This window comes from Protopterus annectens, chromosome 11.part0 (assembly GCF_019279795.1).
Source record: "Protopterus annectens isolate FY-2018-M chromosome 11.part0, PAN1.0, whole genome shotgun sequence".
Classification (NCBI taxonomy): domain Eukaryota; kingdom Metazoa; phylum Chordata; order Ceratodontiformes; family Protopteridae; genus Protopterus; species Protopterus annectens.
Genome location: NC_056745.1, coordinates 1143024503 through 1143040574, shown reverse-complemented (window position 1 = coordinate 1143040574; position 16072 = coordinate 1143024503). Strand labels below are relative to the sequence as shown.

Below are 16072 nucleotides of genomic sequence, written 5' to 3'. Positions count from 1 at the left end.
AAAATATTTGTTCTGAGGACAATGTTTACATGAATCCATCAATGATAAACAATTTTCAAAATAACAAAAATAGGAAGACGATAACAAATATTAGAGATTTCCCCTGATAAAATGAGTAAATAAAGGGACAACAATCTCTTGCTTGTGAAAACAATGAAATCAGAATTACTAAAAACGACTTTGACTATCCTTCTACAAGTGTAACAGAGAGTCTCACTGCTACTTACAGAAAGAAATGTCTACAGTATCATGCATTAGATATACATCAGAAATGTTGACAATTCTCTACACTTAATGCTGTCTGTATTACTTAACAATTATACCAGGTACATCCTAATAATCTTAATTAAGCATGTTATAATTTAATCAAATCTGCTTACTGATACATGTGTGATATTACTTCATCCTGATAAAACATGCAACATCATAAATATTATACCAAAGAAATGATGTTACCTGCACACTGACAATACAATCGACAGCCTTCAAGACTCTGATATCATGTATTGGATGAATTTCAATAAGGAGGGTCAAACATCTAGGCGCTGAAGGAAAGCCACAAACAAAAAGTTATAACCATACTGGATGAAAAGTCTAGATAAAAAAACAGACGTGCTTCTACACTTGGTGATTCTGTTTGACAATATCCTCTAAAGTTTATCAAGTCTGGCTTCCAGACTTCAGTTCTGCAAATCCACAATATTTCTAAACAAATAAGACACCGAGTCCTACTACACAAATATATATCCAGGCATATCATAAAAAATCATACAGTACTTTTTGCCAAGGAAAGTACAGTTGTGTAAAATCTTACCATAACAGTAGATATCCTTCTCTTCATTGTCGCAGTATTCTTTACAATAAGGATCCCTTACCAAGGGCAGCCCAACATCAGGCCAGTATACCAAAGCCTTTTGGTTGTACAGGGTAAACTGGAAGTCACACACATACTCCCCACGCATGGCATAGGACATAAAGGTGACGTCCGGGCATACCATCCTTTGAACTGAAAATCCCCAGTAGGAACAGCAGTCTAAGGATAAAGGTAGGTAACAAGCACATCCAGAAGGGAAAAAAAAGACCGGGAGAGGAGGAAGGGAGTGAATACTGCAACAGTGAAGAGAAAGACATCTACTGTTATGGTAAGATTTTACACAACTGTACTATATCCTTCCATATCACTGGTGCAGTATTCTTTACAACAGGGAGAGTGAAAAATCTCAAGAAGAAAATTAGGAGGAGGAAGGGCCAGCAAAACCCTCTAGGAAACCATGGAGAATGGCCCTGGAAAAAACAGCTCTGACCCTGGAAATCACATCCAGCTTATAGTGCTTAGTAAAGGCATGCACAGAAGTCCAGGTTGCTGCCTCAAGAACAGAATTAGTATCCAAACCCTTAAAACAAAAGCACCAGAACAAGCCACAGGCCTAGTAGAATAAGCCTGAACAGAGGAAAGAAGCCTCTTCTCATGAAAATAATAGCAAAAAAGAAATGGCTTTAGATATCCAAGAAGAAACAGTTTGCGTGAAACAGCCAAACCTAAAGATCTAGAATGAAAAGAAACAAAACGCTGTTCAAATTTACAAAAAGCTTTTGTTTTATTCAAATAATACCCAAGTTGTCTATGCAAATGTAAGATGTGCAAAACTTTCTCAATAGCAGACTTTAGAGAAAGGAAAAATGGGCAAATGAATAGACCGACTGAGTCAACTCATTAACCACCTTGAGCATAAAATAAGGATTAGTATGTAGGGACACCCTGTCTTTATGGAAAACCAAAAAAGGAGGAACAGCCATAAGGGCTTACAATTCAGACATCCATCTGATAGAAGTAAGGGCCATAAGAACAGTCTTCCAAGAACAATGCTGCAAGGAAGCTGAAGCAACAGGCTCAAAAGCAGCCTGAGTCAATTTTTCTAAAATAAAATTAAGGTCCCAGGAAGGAAGGACAGGCTTCCTGGGAGGCCTTATGTAAAAGGACGCTTTTAAGAAACTGTTTGGCCTCAAATCTAGAGGCTAAAGGGGGGAGTCAAAGGCAGAGAAGAAGAGATAGCTGACAGGTGGGCCTTAACACAAGAAAAGGCCAACTAATCATTGAGCAGTTCAAACATCCACAGTAAGTGGATCCAGGGTACAAGAAAGACACTAAATAGAAAACCTCTTTCATTTGGATAAGTAAGATTTTCTAGTAGTGGGTTTCCTGGCTTCCTGTGGTACCTGCAGCATCTTCTCAGAAAAAAAAAAAGGTGTCTGTGGGGGATGAAAACCCTATCACCCACAATGTCAGTTGAAGAGTGGACAGGTGAGGATGGATGAGAGATCCCTTGTCTTGTGTGAGAAGGTTCATCCTGTGAGGTAACTTGTGATGAGTGCCCTTAGCAAGATGCAGAAAAAGAGGGAAGCAATGCTGTCTGGGCCAAAAGGGAATCACCAACAAGATTTTGGGAGCATCCTGATTTTTCTTGGAACAGGACATTTGGAATGAGAGGAAGGGGAGGGAAGGCATAAAGAAACATCCCCTTCCAAGAAAAAGAGAGGGTGTCCAGCTTCCAGGTCAGCGTGCATGGGACTCTGGCACAAAATACAGGACGTTGTCTGTTCAGAGGGGAGGCAAAGATATCTACTTGAAGAGTACCCTACTGCTAGGCAATGTCCAGAAACACATCCCTGTGAAGCATCAGCTTGTGGGATTGTGTTATGGACTTGCTGAAAGAATGTGCCACAATGTTCTGATCTGAGGGAATATCAACTGCCTGAAGGAGCCCAAAGCAGAGGAGATAAGATCCCTCCCCTTTGAAGTTTGACATACCACATCACTGTGGTATTGTCTGTGAGAATCTTGAGGAGCCCTGGAAGAAAACGAGAATAAAAAGCCTGAAGAGCCAGCAGTAGAGCTCTCACCGCTTTGAAACTGATGTGGTCTTTCTTTTGATGGAGCTACCAAAGGTCCTGAACCTTCAGAAGGCTGAATGAGACTCCCCATCCCACTTCCGAGGCATGTGTGAAAAGTTCCTGAGAGGGACTGGAGGTTGGAAAGGAAGCCCTGGGTTGAGGGACAGCAGATGAATCCACCACTGAATTTCCAGCTTGAGGCATGGAAGTAGGGTATTAGAATTTCTAAATGATGAGAATGTTGAAGCCAAACAGATTTTAGAAACCACTGAATCTTTCTCATGTGGACCTTGACTAGATGGAGCATAGGAAAGGTAGAATTCACATAACCTAGAGCTCTCAGAAACTGTCTGGCTGTGAATGAAGCCACAGGAAGAAGGGACTGAAAGAAAGCATTGAGAGTTAAGGTCTTGAGAGGAGGCAAGGATGCCAGAATTGGAATAGTCTGGATCCTGTAACCAAGAAAAACACAATCCTGAGAAGGAGTCAGAAATGACTTCTGGAAATTTACAGTAAATCCAAGGCTTTGCAGGAGAGAAATGGCAAAGTGTAGATGGTGAAGTAAAATCTCTTGAAAAAAGGCTTGAATAAGCAGGTCGTCCAGGTAGAGAAAGACCCGAATCCCCATTAGCCTGCAGAAAGCAATCACAGGAGCGAGACATTCGGTGAAGACCCGAGGGAAAGTATAGAGGCCAAATGACAAACAGAAAACTGAAAATGCCAGGAAGCAACAGAGAAATGTAAAAACTTCCTGAAAAGGGGATGAATATGAATATGTAGATAAGCATCCTTAAGATCCATGGAAACCAGAAAGGCCTGAGGAAGTAGCAAAGGAAACAAGGTTTGAAGGGATAGAATCTGAAAGGAAGGGACTTTCAAAAAGGTGTTTAGCTGAGAAAGATCCAGAATGGGTCTTCAGGTACCTTCTTTCCTGGGCACCAAAAACATTCTGGAGTAAAACCCTTTCCCCCTATGAGGGGATGAAACTTCTTGAATTGTTCCTTGAGCCAACAGGCCCTGAAGCACCTCTGGAAAAAAGGGCAGTTGTTCTTGAGGAGGCAGAGGAATGCCCAAAAAGGGGGGAAAAGATTTCTAAACCATGCAATACCCTGCTAAATTACAGTAAGAACTTAGGAGTCTTGGGGACCTTTATCCAAATAGGAAGGGACAGGGAAAGATACAAAAAAAGAGGGATGTGACAGAGAACAGGATAGTAAGACATCACCTGGTATTGTCTGGAAAATGAGATTTCTGAGAAGGAGTTTGGGTAGTCGTAGCCGGGGGAGCCCTTCTACCACCACTCTTACCTTTGTGGGGGAGAGCAAGGCTGTCTATGAACAAAGGCAGGCTTATTAGGATAATTCCTCTGAAACTTGGGCAGAGGGAAAACAAAAATAGGCTTCAACTCCTGTATGGCCTTGCTTTGTTCTTGCAGGGACTTCAACTCCGTAGCAGCACCACCAAACAAATGCTTATTGTCCAGACGAGCATCTATCAGTTTAACTTTGAGATCATCAGGTAAAGGCTGAAGTCTAGTCAGGAATACCTCCTCAAAACAGATCCAAAAGCAAAAGCCCTAGATGAACTATCAGCTGCATCATAGCTGCATTTAATGGAATGGGGAGCTACTTGGGAGGAAGTCCCAAGCAAGGCAAGGGCAGAGGCCCTCCCCTCCCCTCAGAATCAGGAAGATCAGAAATAGCCTGACAGGTTTGAGAAAACAGACAAAACACACCTAGTCATATGTGTTTGATAGTTAATAGCTTTAACAGGGTAGCAGAATTATACACCTTCTTACCCAGTCTCTCCATGGTTCTGCTATCTTTATCAGATGGCAGCAATTTAGTGGAAGGCTCATCTGAAGCAACAGACACCACAGAGGAGTCAGCAGAGGGACACTTACCTAGAAACTTGCAGTCCTCAGGCACTTTATAAAACCTATCAGGTTTTTTGGGAGCAGGGGGTTGAGAATAAGGAGCCTGAGAAGCAGTAGAAAAAGCATCCAACAAGGCAGCAAGAACCAAAGGAATAGCAGATGGCTTAGAAGACTCCATTTGCAAAAGCTCATAGTACATCTTCTGACCATCAGACACCTGAGCACAGTCCCACTTGAAAAATTCCATCATTCTGGAAACAGTATCACCAAATGAAATCTCCCCAAAAGGAGAGTCAGGATTGACAGACTCTTCTTCCTCAGAACCATAGTCAAGTGGCAAAGGAATCTGAGAAGAATAAGTCAGGGACTTTTCATCAGAGTCAGCATCCTCCTCAGAAAGAGAATCCTGTTCCCTGTGCCTCTTAAGAGGGGTAGATGACCAGGGGGAGCAGGAACAAAAACATCCAGTGGAGGCTTGAGAGCTATAAGGGCATTAAACAAGCCTTGAGTCAAGTTCTGCCATTCACTCTGAGGATCTTGGAAGCAGGCAAAATATTTTATAGTTTCTGCTTCTTTTTGAGTGGGATGTCAGCCTTGAAAAATTTTGGAGGCTCTGACCCCTGACAGCATTCAATAACAGTAGTTGGGACCTCTTCCCTAACGAAAAGTAGAGGAACAGCTGAAGGCCAAGCCCTTCAGTAATGACCAGCCTTGGTTCCCATTGTACATCTATGGCAGATGTCTGCAAAACCCCGATGGACATGCGTAGTGTCTGGTCCATGCCAGCCTCCAACAAGATTATGTCAGAGGAATCCAAAAAAGAAACCGGATGCTCCTCTGGACTTTCACCAGCCTCAAGAGACACATATGGTGGAGGCTGTACAGCCGAAGGTTCAGACCTAACTTTCTGGGCCTTTTTCTTCATAGATGGCTGGCCCTCGGGCCAGGAAGATCTTTCCAAGGTATACTTAATCAACAGTTTAAGTCATTGGTTCTCAAAATAAATTGCTATTGAAGAAAGCAAACTCCTCAATCTCTTAGGGACAAAGGACTGACAAATCTCACAAGAAGTATGGTTGTGTGAAGCACTTAAACAGAACAAACACTGCTTGTGACGATCTTTATGGAATCTGTCACCCACACTGGAATTTCCCCTTTCTGGATGACATGAAATCCAACAACCAAATTACAAGGCAAATGTAAGATAAATAAAATCAAAGGCTGAAAGTAGCAGAACCAGCAAATGAACAGGCATTCAGACAATCGAAGATGGCATCTGGACTGGGGAAAAGAAGTTCTGAGGATGGTATGTTTGGACATCACCATTATGCCCTACACCATGCACGGGGAGTATATGTGTAACATACAGTGTAGATTTTAGAAACCAAAAGGTATTGGTATATTGGCTGGATGTTGGGCTGCCCTTGGCAGGGATCCCTACCGTAAAGAATACTGCAACAGTGATATTCAAGAACATACATAGATACAGCACTACATTAACAGTGAATATTTTAAGAAAGCATAAACTGTAAAGCCACAAAATAAGATAGCGTCCTTCTTGACTACTGTCCTTTGGGACTGTAAATATGCCATGCCAGTTATGGGTAAAACTGTTATTGCCTATGTCACTGTAATATACAACACAGCTGTGAAATGTAAAAATTCGACATTTCTTTTTGATATAGACTATGGATGGTTCAGTTCCCCAAGTAATGTGCACACAACAAAAGGATTTAATAAAAAAATATATATTCCTCCCTATTCAAAAAGAATCATTAGGTATAGTGTTGTTTTTGTTGTCTTTAATTAGCAGGGTGCTTTTTTTTTTTTCACGGACGTGACAAAAGGCATGATGCTGGATTTAATTATTTTGATAATTATGAGTTTGTTGTTGAAGATTCACTTGCACAGCAAGAAAAAAAACTTCTTTCATTGAGTGTGATTCATCAGACTGTTCAAGTCTGTTTACCTCACTTCCTGTTTTTTGCTTCTTTACTTACCACTCAGCCAGTGGCTATCTCTAACCATCAGTTTCCATTAATCAAGAGCTTCCAATGTTATTCTGTGGGGAAGACTACTACAGCAACAGTGAACCTTCCCTTCAAAAAGCCAAAGGAACATTGGATGGTGAGTCAAGACAGCTACAGTCGCAAATTTTGAATACAGTCACCGATTTTACAGTGTTTTTTTGAATGGAATATCAAACATTTCAGAAATCTTTGTGGATCATCCACTAGGCTTTTGTAGCAACATTTTATAACACCGAACCTTACCATATGCATCATATTATCCCAAAAGGCCATCAAATCTTCAGAAGTCTCGAAGACTATAGCACAAGGAAGTTAGAGAGAGTTCTCCTATTCATCAGGACGGCCTGTGCGTGTTGTCTAGGTTCTTAGGAAAGTAATAGGCAATAAGTCTGCAGACCTTTACAAGCCTAGTCAAAAAATGCTATTCAGAAGTTCCCTCTAGCCTCAAGGAGGACAAGAGAGAGAGACTGGGAGAATTTGAGGCTGTCCATCCAATTATCTAGGTTAATCTTGAAGGTGTGAAGGGTGCTACTCTGCTTGACATGTGATGGATGTTTATTTATAGATTCATAGGTAGGTACTAGGCTATCTGCCCGAAGGCATTTATAAGCCTAGCCAGAATGTGTCGGCTTTCGCCACCCCCTTAGATTAGTTCCCTGTGCCTCTGTCCAGCACAGCCACTGAAGTGATCCCTGGGGTAAACTTTTTGTTTCCCATCCACTCGTCAAGATTTCTCTTGAAGAGTGCTAGCAAGGAGCTCTGCCTAATGTAGACTGGAATCTTGTTCCAAAGCATGGGAAGTCTCTGGGACAGGAATCTATCCCTCCAGCACATCCTATTTATTGTTGTGGTGAGGTTTAGATCCCTAGAGAGTGTGTGGCTCGAGGGGATAAGGTTTCCTTTAGGTGGAGCATGTCCATCAATTCTGGGTTGGACATGGCCTTACATATGTCAGGCAGAGATCACCTCTGAGCAGGTGGTATGCAACAGAGTACAGCTGGAGTTTCTTCAGTCGAGCTGCATAGGGCATCTGCTTGAGGCCAGTGATCCTCTTGGTGAGGTACTTCTGTGGTCTTTCCAACTGTTGCAGGTGTCTTGTAAGGTACATCCCAAATGGGGCAAAGTACTCTATGATGGGTCTGATGAGTGATGAGTAGAGGGGCACAATGACCTCTTTTGATCTGGATGCAAACCCTTTTGTGATTAGGTGGGCCAAATAGGATTTTCTAACCACTTTGGCAATGTGATTATCAAAGGAGATATTACTATCTACTTGGGTCCCCAGATCCCTTATTACGCTTTCTGTATTTAGGGGACTACCACCTATGTGGTAGTTTGTGGGTACTTGGTTATTTCCAAAGGGAATAACTATGCACTTTTTGGCATTTAGCATGAGGCCATGATTTTGACACTAGGTATCCATCTCAGTGAGACCCTTTTGGAGGATGTCTGTGTCAGCCGATGAGTCAATTATAGCCCCTAGTTTGTAGTCGTCTGCAAACTTGGTCAGCCATAGTCCTCCTATGCTTGTCTGTACCTCTGAGAAGTATATGCCAAACAGGAGGGGTCCTAGGACTGAGCCCTGGGGAATGCCATTTGTAACCGGTTTAGAGTCAGACCTAGCTCCCACAACTCTCACCATGTGGGTTCTGTCCGTGAGCCAACTGGCAACCCATCTTGTGACATAGGGGTTTATGTTCAGGCTGGTGAGCTTGTCTATAATACCAGAATGGGGAATGGTGTCATGGGCCTTTGCGAGGTCTAGGCAGGCTGTGTGTACCACCTTTCCCTCTTCTATAGCCTTGGTAATGGTCTCAAAGAAGTCCACCAGGTTTTAGAGGCATGATCTGCCCTTAACAAAGCCGAAATGGGAAGGGTCCAGTGTTTGGAGGTTCACAATGTCTCTGTTAATAAGTTCCATGATGATGCGCTCCATAGCCTTGCAGACCAAGCTAGTCAGGCTTATAGGGTGATAGTTCCCAGGGTCTATTGTGGCTCCACCTTTGTGGAGTGGAATAACTATTGCTGTATACCACTCTATGGGTACGTAGCCTGTGGAGAGGCTGAGTTTGAACAGTGTGTTTAGGTGAGGAGTTAATTCGTCTGGTCCCATTGATGCTGTGTTTTTGGCTTTGGGGAGGGCTATTTTGACCCGAGTCTGTGATTTCAGGGGCTCTACATTCTTCTGGTATGGTTATGGGCCCTTTTGGGGGTGAGTGGGGGGGGGTGAAGTTTGCACTTAACCTGTCTGCCAGGATGTTGGCAATATCGGTTGGTTCAGTGTATTTTGTGCCATTCTGCGCTAACTCCGAGTAGATCTGAGCATTGCCACTTAGATTCTTGACATAGCTAAAGAATGCCTTGTGGTTATCTTTGGAGTCCTTGGCAAGTTTTCTTTCAAAGCTTGCCTTGGATGATTTTATGAGGGATCATAGTTTCTTGCTGATACTGATCAGAGATGTCTTCCCTTCTTGGGATTTTACTCTTTTCTGTACTAGTTTCCTCCTCCTATTCTATAGCTTGTTTATGTTAGGGGTCCACCAGACTGGTTTCCTTTTCTTGGAGGAGTGAGTCTTGGTTTTGCTTGGGATAGCATGATCCTTGCATTCTTGTAGGTGCCTGTAGAATGCATATGTAACGGATTTTGCAGCTTGGACAGCATTATCCTTTAGCATGGGGGCTTTGAAACTATCTACCTCCATCTTAAGTAACGTGAAGTTTGCTTTTGAAAAGTTTTTCACAGTGGTTTCCTTGTCCGGGGGTAGGGGAGGATGTGGATATCCAAAGTGACTTGTTTACGGTCAGATCTAACCAGCGAGGGGTTGACCTCTGGTGTGGAACACTGGTCGCCCATGTTGGTGATGACTAGGTCCAATATGTTGCTACTTCTGGTGGGAGTGTTGACCAGTTGTTCCAGGGCATTTGAGTTTATAAATTCTAGGAAATGTTGGGCAAGGGAGTTAGTACTTGAGAAGTTCTCCCAGTCAATGTTTGGGTAGTTGAAATCACCCAATATTAGGGTGTTTGGTAGGACCTTTATGTTACCCAGTGTTTCCAGAAATGCAGAATGGGGTTCCTGGGACATGGTGGGTGATCTGTAGCAAGCTACAATTTGAATTGCCGTTCTGTCCATTGTTAGTTGCACGTGGATAATCTCTGAAGCGTCGTGCTGTGCCACTAACCTGGAGGTGTGGGTATCCTTGATTAATATGGATACTCCCCCACCTTTTATATTTTGGTCTGGGTTCTGTGGTCAAAATGTATGGTATGAATTGTAGCCTGGTAGTGCTGGAGTGCTCTCTGTAGCCTTAAACCAGGTTTATGTTACTGCACATATATCGATTTTCTCCATACTGAGGAGTGCCTCGAGTGCGTGCATTTTGAGGTTTAGACTTCTGGCATCGAGTAGTATTACCCTCAGATTTTTGTTACTTGTGCTATTTATGGCGGTGGGTTTGTCTTTTGAGCCTTGCCTAAAAAAAGCAATATGAGGGTGGCAAGAGCCTTGGCCAGTATTCGAAAGCCTAAGGGTGACAGCTGCAAGCAGTCTCTAGTGAAGCAGCGTGGCTTGTCGAGCATGTCATCCCAGGCAGACAGACACTGAATTCCCTTTGAATGACACCAGAAACTTAGCCAATTGTTGAAATTGATAATTTTTTCTTTACACCGTGGTATCATCCTCGGTGAAGGCAAGATGCTACTTAGGGTCAGGGTCATACCGGCCTGGGCTACATGATCAGAGAGCTCTTCCATGACTCTTATCATGTAGTCCAGGGAGGTATGGCTCAGATCATTCACACCAACATGGACAATGACAGAGTCATATTTGTACTTGTTCTGGAGTGACCTGAGTGCTTGTGTTATGTGGTGGATCCTGGCACCCGACAGGCAGCTAACAGTAACCTTCTCTTTATTCAGCCTAGTAAGTGGGACGTCAGTGTGCCTGACTATAGAGTCACCTATTACTAGTACGTTGGGTATGTTACTTTGCCTTGAGGTCTGTGATTGCGTGGCACACTGGTTTTGTGAAGTATGTATTTCAAGGTTTGTGTTGGGGGGGGGGGGGGTGGAGGTTGCTTGGATGTCTGCTTTGGAGGACTCTGTTGCTTTGCAGATTTTTATTTAGAGCCTCCGAGTAGGTTTTCGTGTAGTTACATGTGTTTTTTACTGGTGGTAGTTTAATGGGTCTATGCATGACTGGTGGTGTGATGCCAGTATTTCCCTTTTACTTTTGACTGTCTGATCCAGTTTTGGGTTGAGAGAGCTTAGCCTCCAGTTTGGCTGTATAATTGCATCTCTCGCATGCATTAGTGTTTGGTGGTAGGAGGAGAGGGCTGTCTGTGTACACGAGGCAGTTGTAACATGGCCTCAAAATGCCCAGATTCACCAGTTGGACTGGAGAGTACACCTGAAACTGCCATTTGGACATGCCTGGATAGGTACAGTAAACTGTTTTACTGAATGGCTGGTAAGGTCAAACAGAGAGCCTTGTCCTTCTGTTGTGCTAGGGTTTATAAGTGGTTGCTATGAGTTCTGAGCAAGTGCAGGGCTGAGAAATGAATGGCTTGAGTGCTTAAGTTGAAAGTTTGTCTAGTTCCAAGGGAAAAATTGAAGAGGAGACTTTGTGGAGCTGGGAATATTTATACTCTAGCTAACCGGCACTGGCCAGCACGCAAAACTTGGCAAATGTGGTTTTTATAACAGGGAAATGAAAGAGATAGAAATTAGCCCAGAATGGCCAATAAACTACTACTTTCTGACCTGAAACCACTCCTCCAGGGACAGACAGGCTGCTCAAAGCTCCCCTCTCTGACAGGTGAACAGAGAAACTTCCTTACATCCAAGTAAGGTATGGACAAACACAGAAATTTGTAACACAGCCCTGAATTCAGCACTAACCTGAAAACTGGACTATACTAGCCTAGAAAGGCAGGTAGGAGTGACACGCCGTGTCTTATCTACCATTAGTTCCATGTAGGAATAGGTCAAATAGGGTTGGATCTTTCATGGCTCGAAAGGCTAGACACAAATCTCCACAGAGGAGTCTGAGCAAGATTATATTGTATAAACTGATACAAAAGAATAGAAGCTGATCATAATTTAGGTACAGGTCCTTGGTGGGTGTACTATACAAAAACTTTTTTCTGCAAGATCTGTAAAGCCCTACAGCACACTAGAATTGTAAACGCTCAGGATATCATTGCTATTACTACCTTCATAGCCACATGAGAAAACAATGAACTAAGATTTGTAACAAATGCATACAACAGTACAGCTTAATAAATGGCTAAAAATAAAAAACTACTCCAGCATATATCATGATGTAGTCTTCTGAAAATTTCAGACAGATTCCAATGACTCCTAGTGTTGTATAAGTTTTCTAACTGCATGTCAAATGCAGTCACACTGCGACTTTCCCCACAGACATACTGCTCTGTATCTCCTATATTACTATGACACACTGAATATCTTTCCTATATTACTATGTCTACCATCATGCAACCTCAGAATTAATGTCAATGACTTGTACTTGTGATTTTTTTTTTACTGGTTTTAGTTCACATTTCTTCCATGTAAATTATGACACAGTGCTCTTTTATCATTTTCCCACTAATTACAATGTTACAAGACTAGGCTCAAAATATGAAAGTTCAACTACACAAAGTGATTTGAGAGACTATCATCTGAAGTTTGTACTGGATATGTATGATTAATGGAAAAGTCTGCTCTTCCTCACTTTCAGTCCAAATATTAAGCTAAAATTCCTTGTAAATCCTGTAAAATACACTTTTGAGAATGATATTTGGGGGGTTGGCACATAATACATCTTTAATGTGACACCTTTCAAAACGCACTGTAATAAATTTCACTAAGATGAAGCCTTGCACTTTTGCCTTCCCATTAGCTGCAAAGTAGCTTTTAGCAACCAAGCACTACAGTTACATAATTAGCTACTCTGCAGCTCAGTGCATTAAAATAAACTTTTCTAAAAATATTGCATCTGTAGTGATCTTTAGAGTTAACAAGATTTGTAACCTCTGTCACTACAGTGCCTACCTTGTCTAATACTACAACCCGTATATAGTCTTTGGGGTTAAGAATCCTACACTTTTTATCTACTACTACCACTAATAATAATAATATACATTTGTTAACCAGGTAGGCCTCCTGGACACACAAGAGCGACCCAGAAGCAATGTTTGGTTAAGTGACTTGCTCAGTGTCACACAGTAGGCAAATGATGGCTCAGGGAATCAAACTCTGTATGAGGTCTCACAGCTTTAACCTTCTGCATCACCTGCCAGACATGTGCTATGCCTGTACAACAGGATAACTTTCTTAAGACAACCAGGGGAAATCCTGTGAGCAGCTCTGCCTCTGCACCACTGTGGTGGTGACCAAAGTATTGTCATGGCCTATTTCATGATAAGGTCAGGATACATCAAATTATGTGCATATGCAATTAATCTGAATTGTCATACTTTTACTGCAAAAACTGGTTGATAGTAACATACATTAACTTTGAACAGTGACATTTTCAAACATGGGTAGCACCACTCTTCTTCTTTCGCCTTTTCCTGGTTAGGGGTCACCACAGAGGATCACTTGTCCGCTCACGATTGACAAGCAACTATGCTCCCTCTTCAAAACTGCAGTTTCTTTGCATTTTAAAAATCATATGGTCTGAAACCATAGAGCTTAGTATTTTGTCAATGAAAGGTCATGTCAAAAAATCCACTGCAGCTTGTTTTAGTTGCCATTTTGAATACAGAAGACTTCTCCAAAGAAAAAAAACTGAGATGGCTAGTCTTAAAGTTGAATTTAAACACAAATGGGGAACCTATTTTTTACTCATTAAATAAGGCACAATTTTTAAACTGCTTAACAATAGGTCCTTACTCTCTAAGTAGGAGCATAAATCATGTCCCTATTACTTCATAGAAAGATTACATTGTCAACCTGCATTTTGAACGGCATTCTATCGAACATGCTCTTTGTCAAACTGTTCTGACTGAGATGACATTATGGTAGGATCAGGAAATTTGCCCTTTCATCAATGTAGTGTGATCTCAAAGTTGGTATATATAATTAGCGGGGGTGTGGAGGTTCGATGAACGGCATTTCTGATGAAATGCCATTTGACAATGTGATCCTTCTGTGATTTAATACAGACCCGCATAAATCAGAGCTATGAATATGGCTTCAGTAGGCATTTTTTCAGTTATCATAGGCAAGAACCACCTTCTCACTGAAGAAACTTCTAAAATCTTTCACCTAAGCTCCAAACATGGCTATGCAATCCTCTGCAAAATGATCTTTGCTGAAGAAGCCATGAATGTGACATCAATGGCACCCAAGTCATACTTGGCTGCATGAAATGTTACTTTGGTGGTGGTTAGACGTTTCCCTACTCCCTTCTGTTGTGACACATCTGGCATACCTTCTACAAAACCTGGAATACTAAAGAAGCCCTGACAAGAGACCTTGGGACTCAGGTGGACAGTAGTCTCTCCTTTGATAGTCACATCGCCACAGTAGTTAGGAAGTCCTTCTACGTGGCACACATCATAAAAGGGTTCTCATCCAGAAAAAAAGAGGTCATTGTTCCGCCTCTACTCATCACTCATAAGACCCATTATAGAGTACAACTCCCCTTTTGGAATGTACCTCACAAGACATCTGCAGCAGCTGGAAAGGCCACAGAAGTACCTCACAAAGAGAATTACTGGCCTCAAACAAATGCCCTACACTGACAGCCTCAAAAAACTCCAGCTCTACTCCGTACTATATCACCTACTCCGAGGTGATCTCTGCCTAACATATAAAGCTATGTCAAACCCAGAGCTGTTGGACATGCTACACCTAAAGAAATCTCAATCCCTCAGAGCTACACACTCTAGGGACCTAAACCTTGTCACCACAACAAACAGGACATGCTGGAGGGATAGATTCCTGTCCCACTGACTTCCTATACTCTGGAACAAGCTACCCATCTATGTCAAGCAAAGTTCTTCATTAGCACTCTTCAAGAAAAATCTTGATGAGTGGATGGGAAATAGGAAATACACTCCGGGGATCACTTCTGTGTCTCTGCTGGACAGTAGCACAGGAAAATAACTTTCTTGGGTGGCATAAACTATGGAACCTTGCTGGTTAGGCTTGCGTAGGCCCTTGGGCCGATAGACTAGTACCTACCTATGAACCTATAAATGCATTACAAGAGACAAGCATTTAAAGGAAAACTCCAGGCTTAAACACAGTTTAGCTCAACCGTGAGACATGTTCCATCCTTGTAAACTCATCCCAGCCAGCTACGCTTATGAGAATGCAGAAACAGATTTGTCAGTTCTACATTTCTGCCTTTCCAAAGCATAGGGCAGGAAAGCCCATCCCCCGTTCTTTAGTATCGCATCCTTTCAGTTGCAAATTGTCTCCCCCTTCCTGACGTACCTTCGACACAGTCAAATGAGTAGTTGCCTCTCTTGCAGATCCTCCCACACTGTGATGTAGAAAATTTCTAGGCCAGCCCGTTCTCAGGTACCATGAAGTGCTACATAACTGCTTGTGGAACTCTCTTACTACCACTGTTTCCTTCCGGACAAAAAACTGCATTGGAATACTCCCTTCTGTGAAGCTGCAGGCAACATCCCTGGACACAGAAATTAGTAGCTGCTATTGTTCAGTAAGTTTTGTTCAGTTTGTGATCCTGCAGATAACATTATACCCCCAATTTCTGCTGTTAAATAGAACTATTGTTTTTGTTCTACTGTTTTTCCGTAATATGCCACCCAATGTTTACACATGTCCGCGGTTTTGGTCTCATCCACCGTGCTGTGGTTGCATGTGTGAGTGTGTTAGTGTCGGCATGTAGATCCAATGTTAGTCATATCTATTTAGCCACTGCTTACACTTCCTAAGCAGCGCTTTCGCTGCTTAATGAGTGTTAAACGGAAATTCACCAACGTAAATGTGATTCATTCTTATTGAGAGTGAATGCTGCATGTCTGAATGCAGAAGAGGCAGTGTGTGTGTGTGTGTGTGTGTGTGTGTGTGTGTGTGTGTGTGTGAGAGAGGAGAGATTGAAGTACGCACACATGTTTTATCTGCTTGTGCATAGTTGCGGTTTGCTCTACTTCCCATCTATTCAGCGATCCCCAACCACGAGGTGCATACCGGTTCCGGGCAGTAGAATCTTTTAGTAATAGCCACAAGATTGAACCGTTTTTGCTGTAACATGCACTAAACATGTTTAATATTTCAAACTCCCAATTGC

General features: G+C 42.4%; 1 protein-coding gene across 1 annotated transcript in view; it reads right to left on the bottom strand.

Annotated features, from left to right (window-relative positions):
- Positions 1–16072, bottom strand: part of LOC122815034 (gamma-secretase-activating protein-like) — a 529462-nt gene that overhangs the window by 72734 nt on the left and 440656 nt on the right. Inside the window, exon 6 of the mRNA XM_044087285.1 lies at positions 457–545. Within this exon, the coding sequence (XP_043943220.1) occupies positions 457–545 (89 nt within the window). The remainder of the gene's footprint in view (positions 1–456; positions 546–16072) is intronic.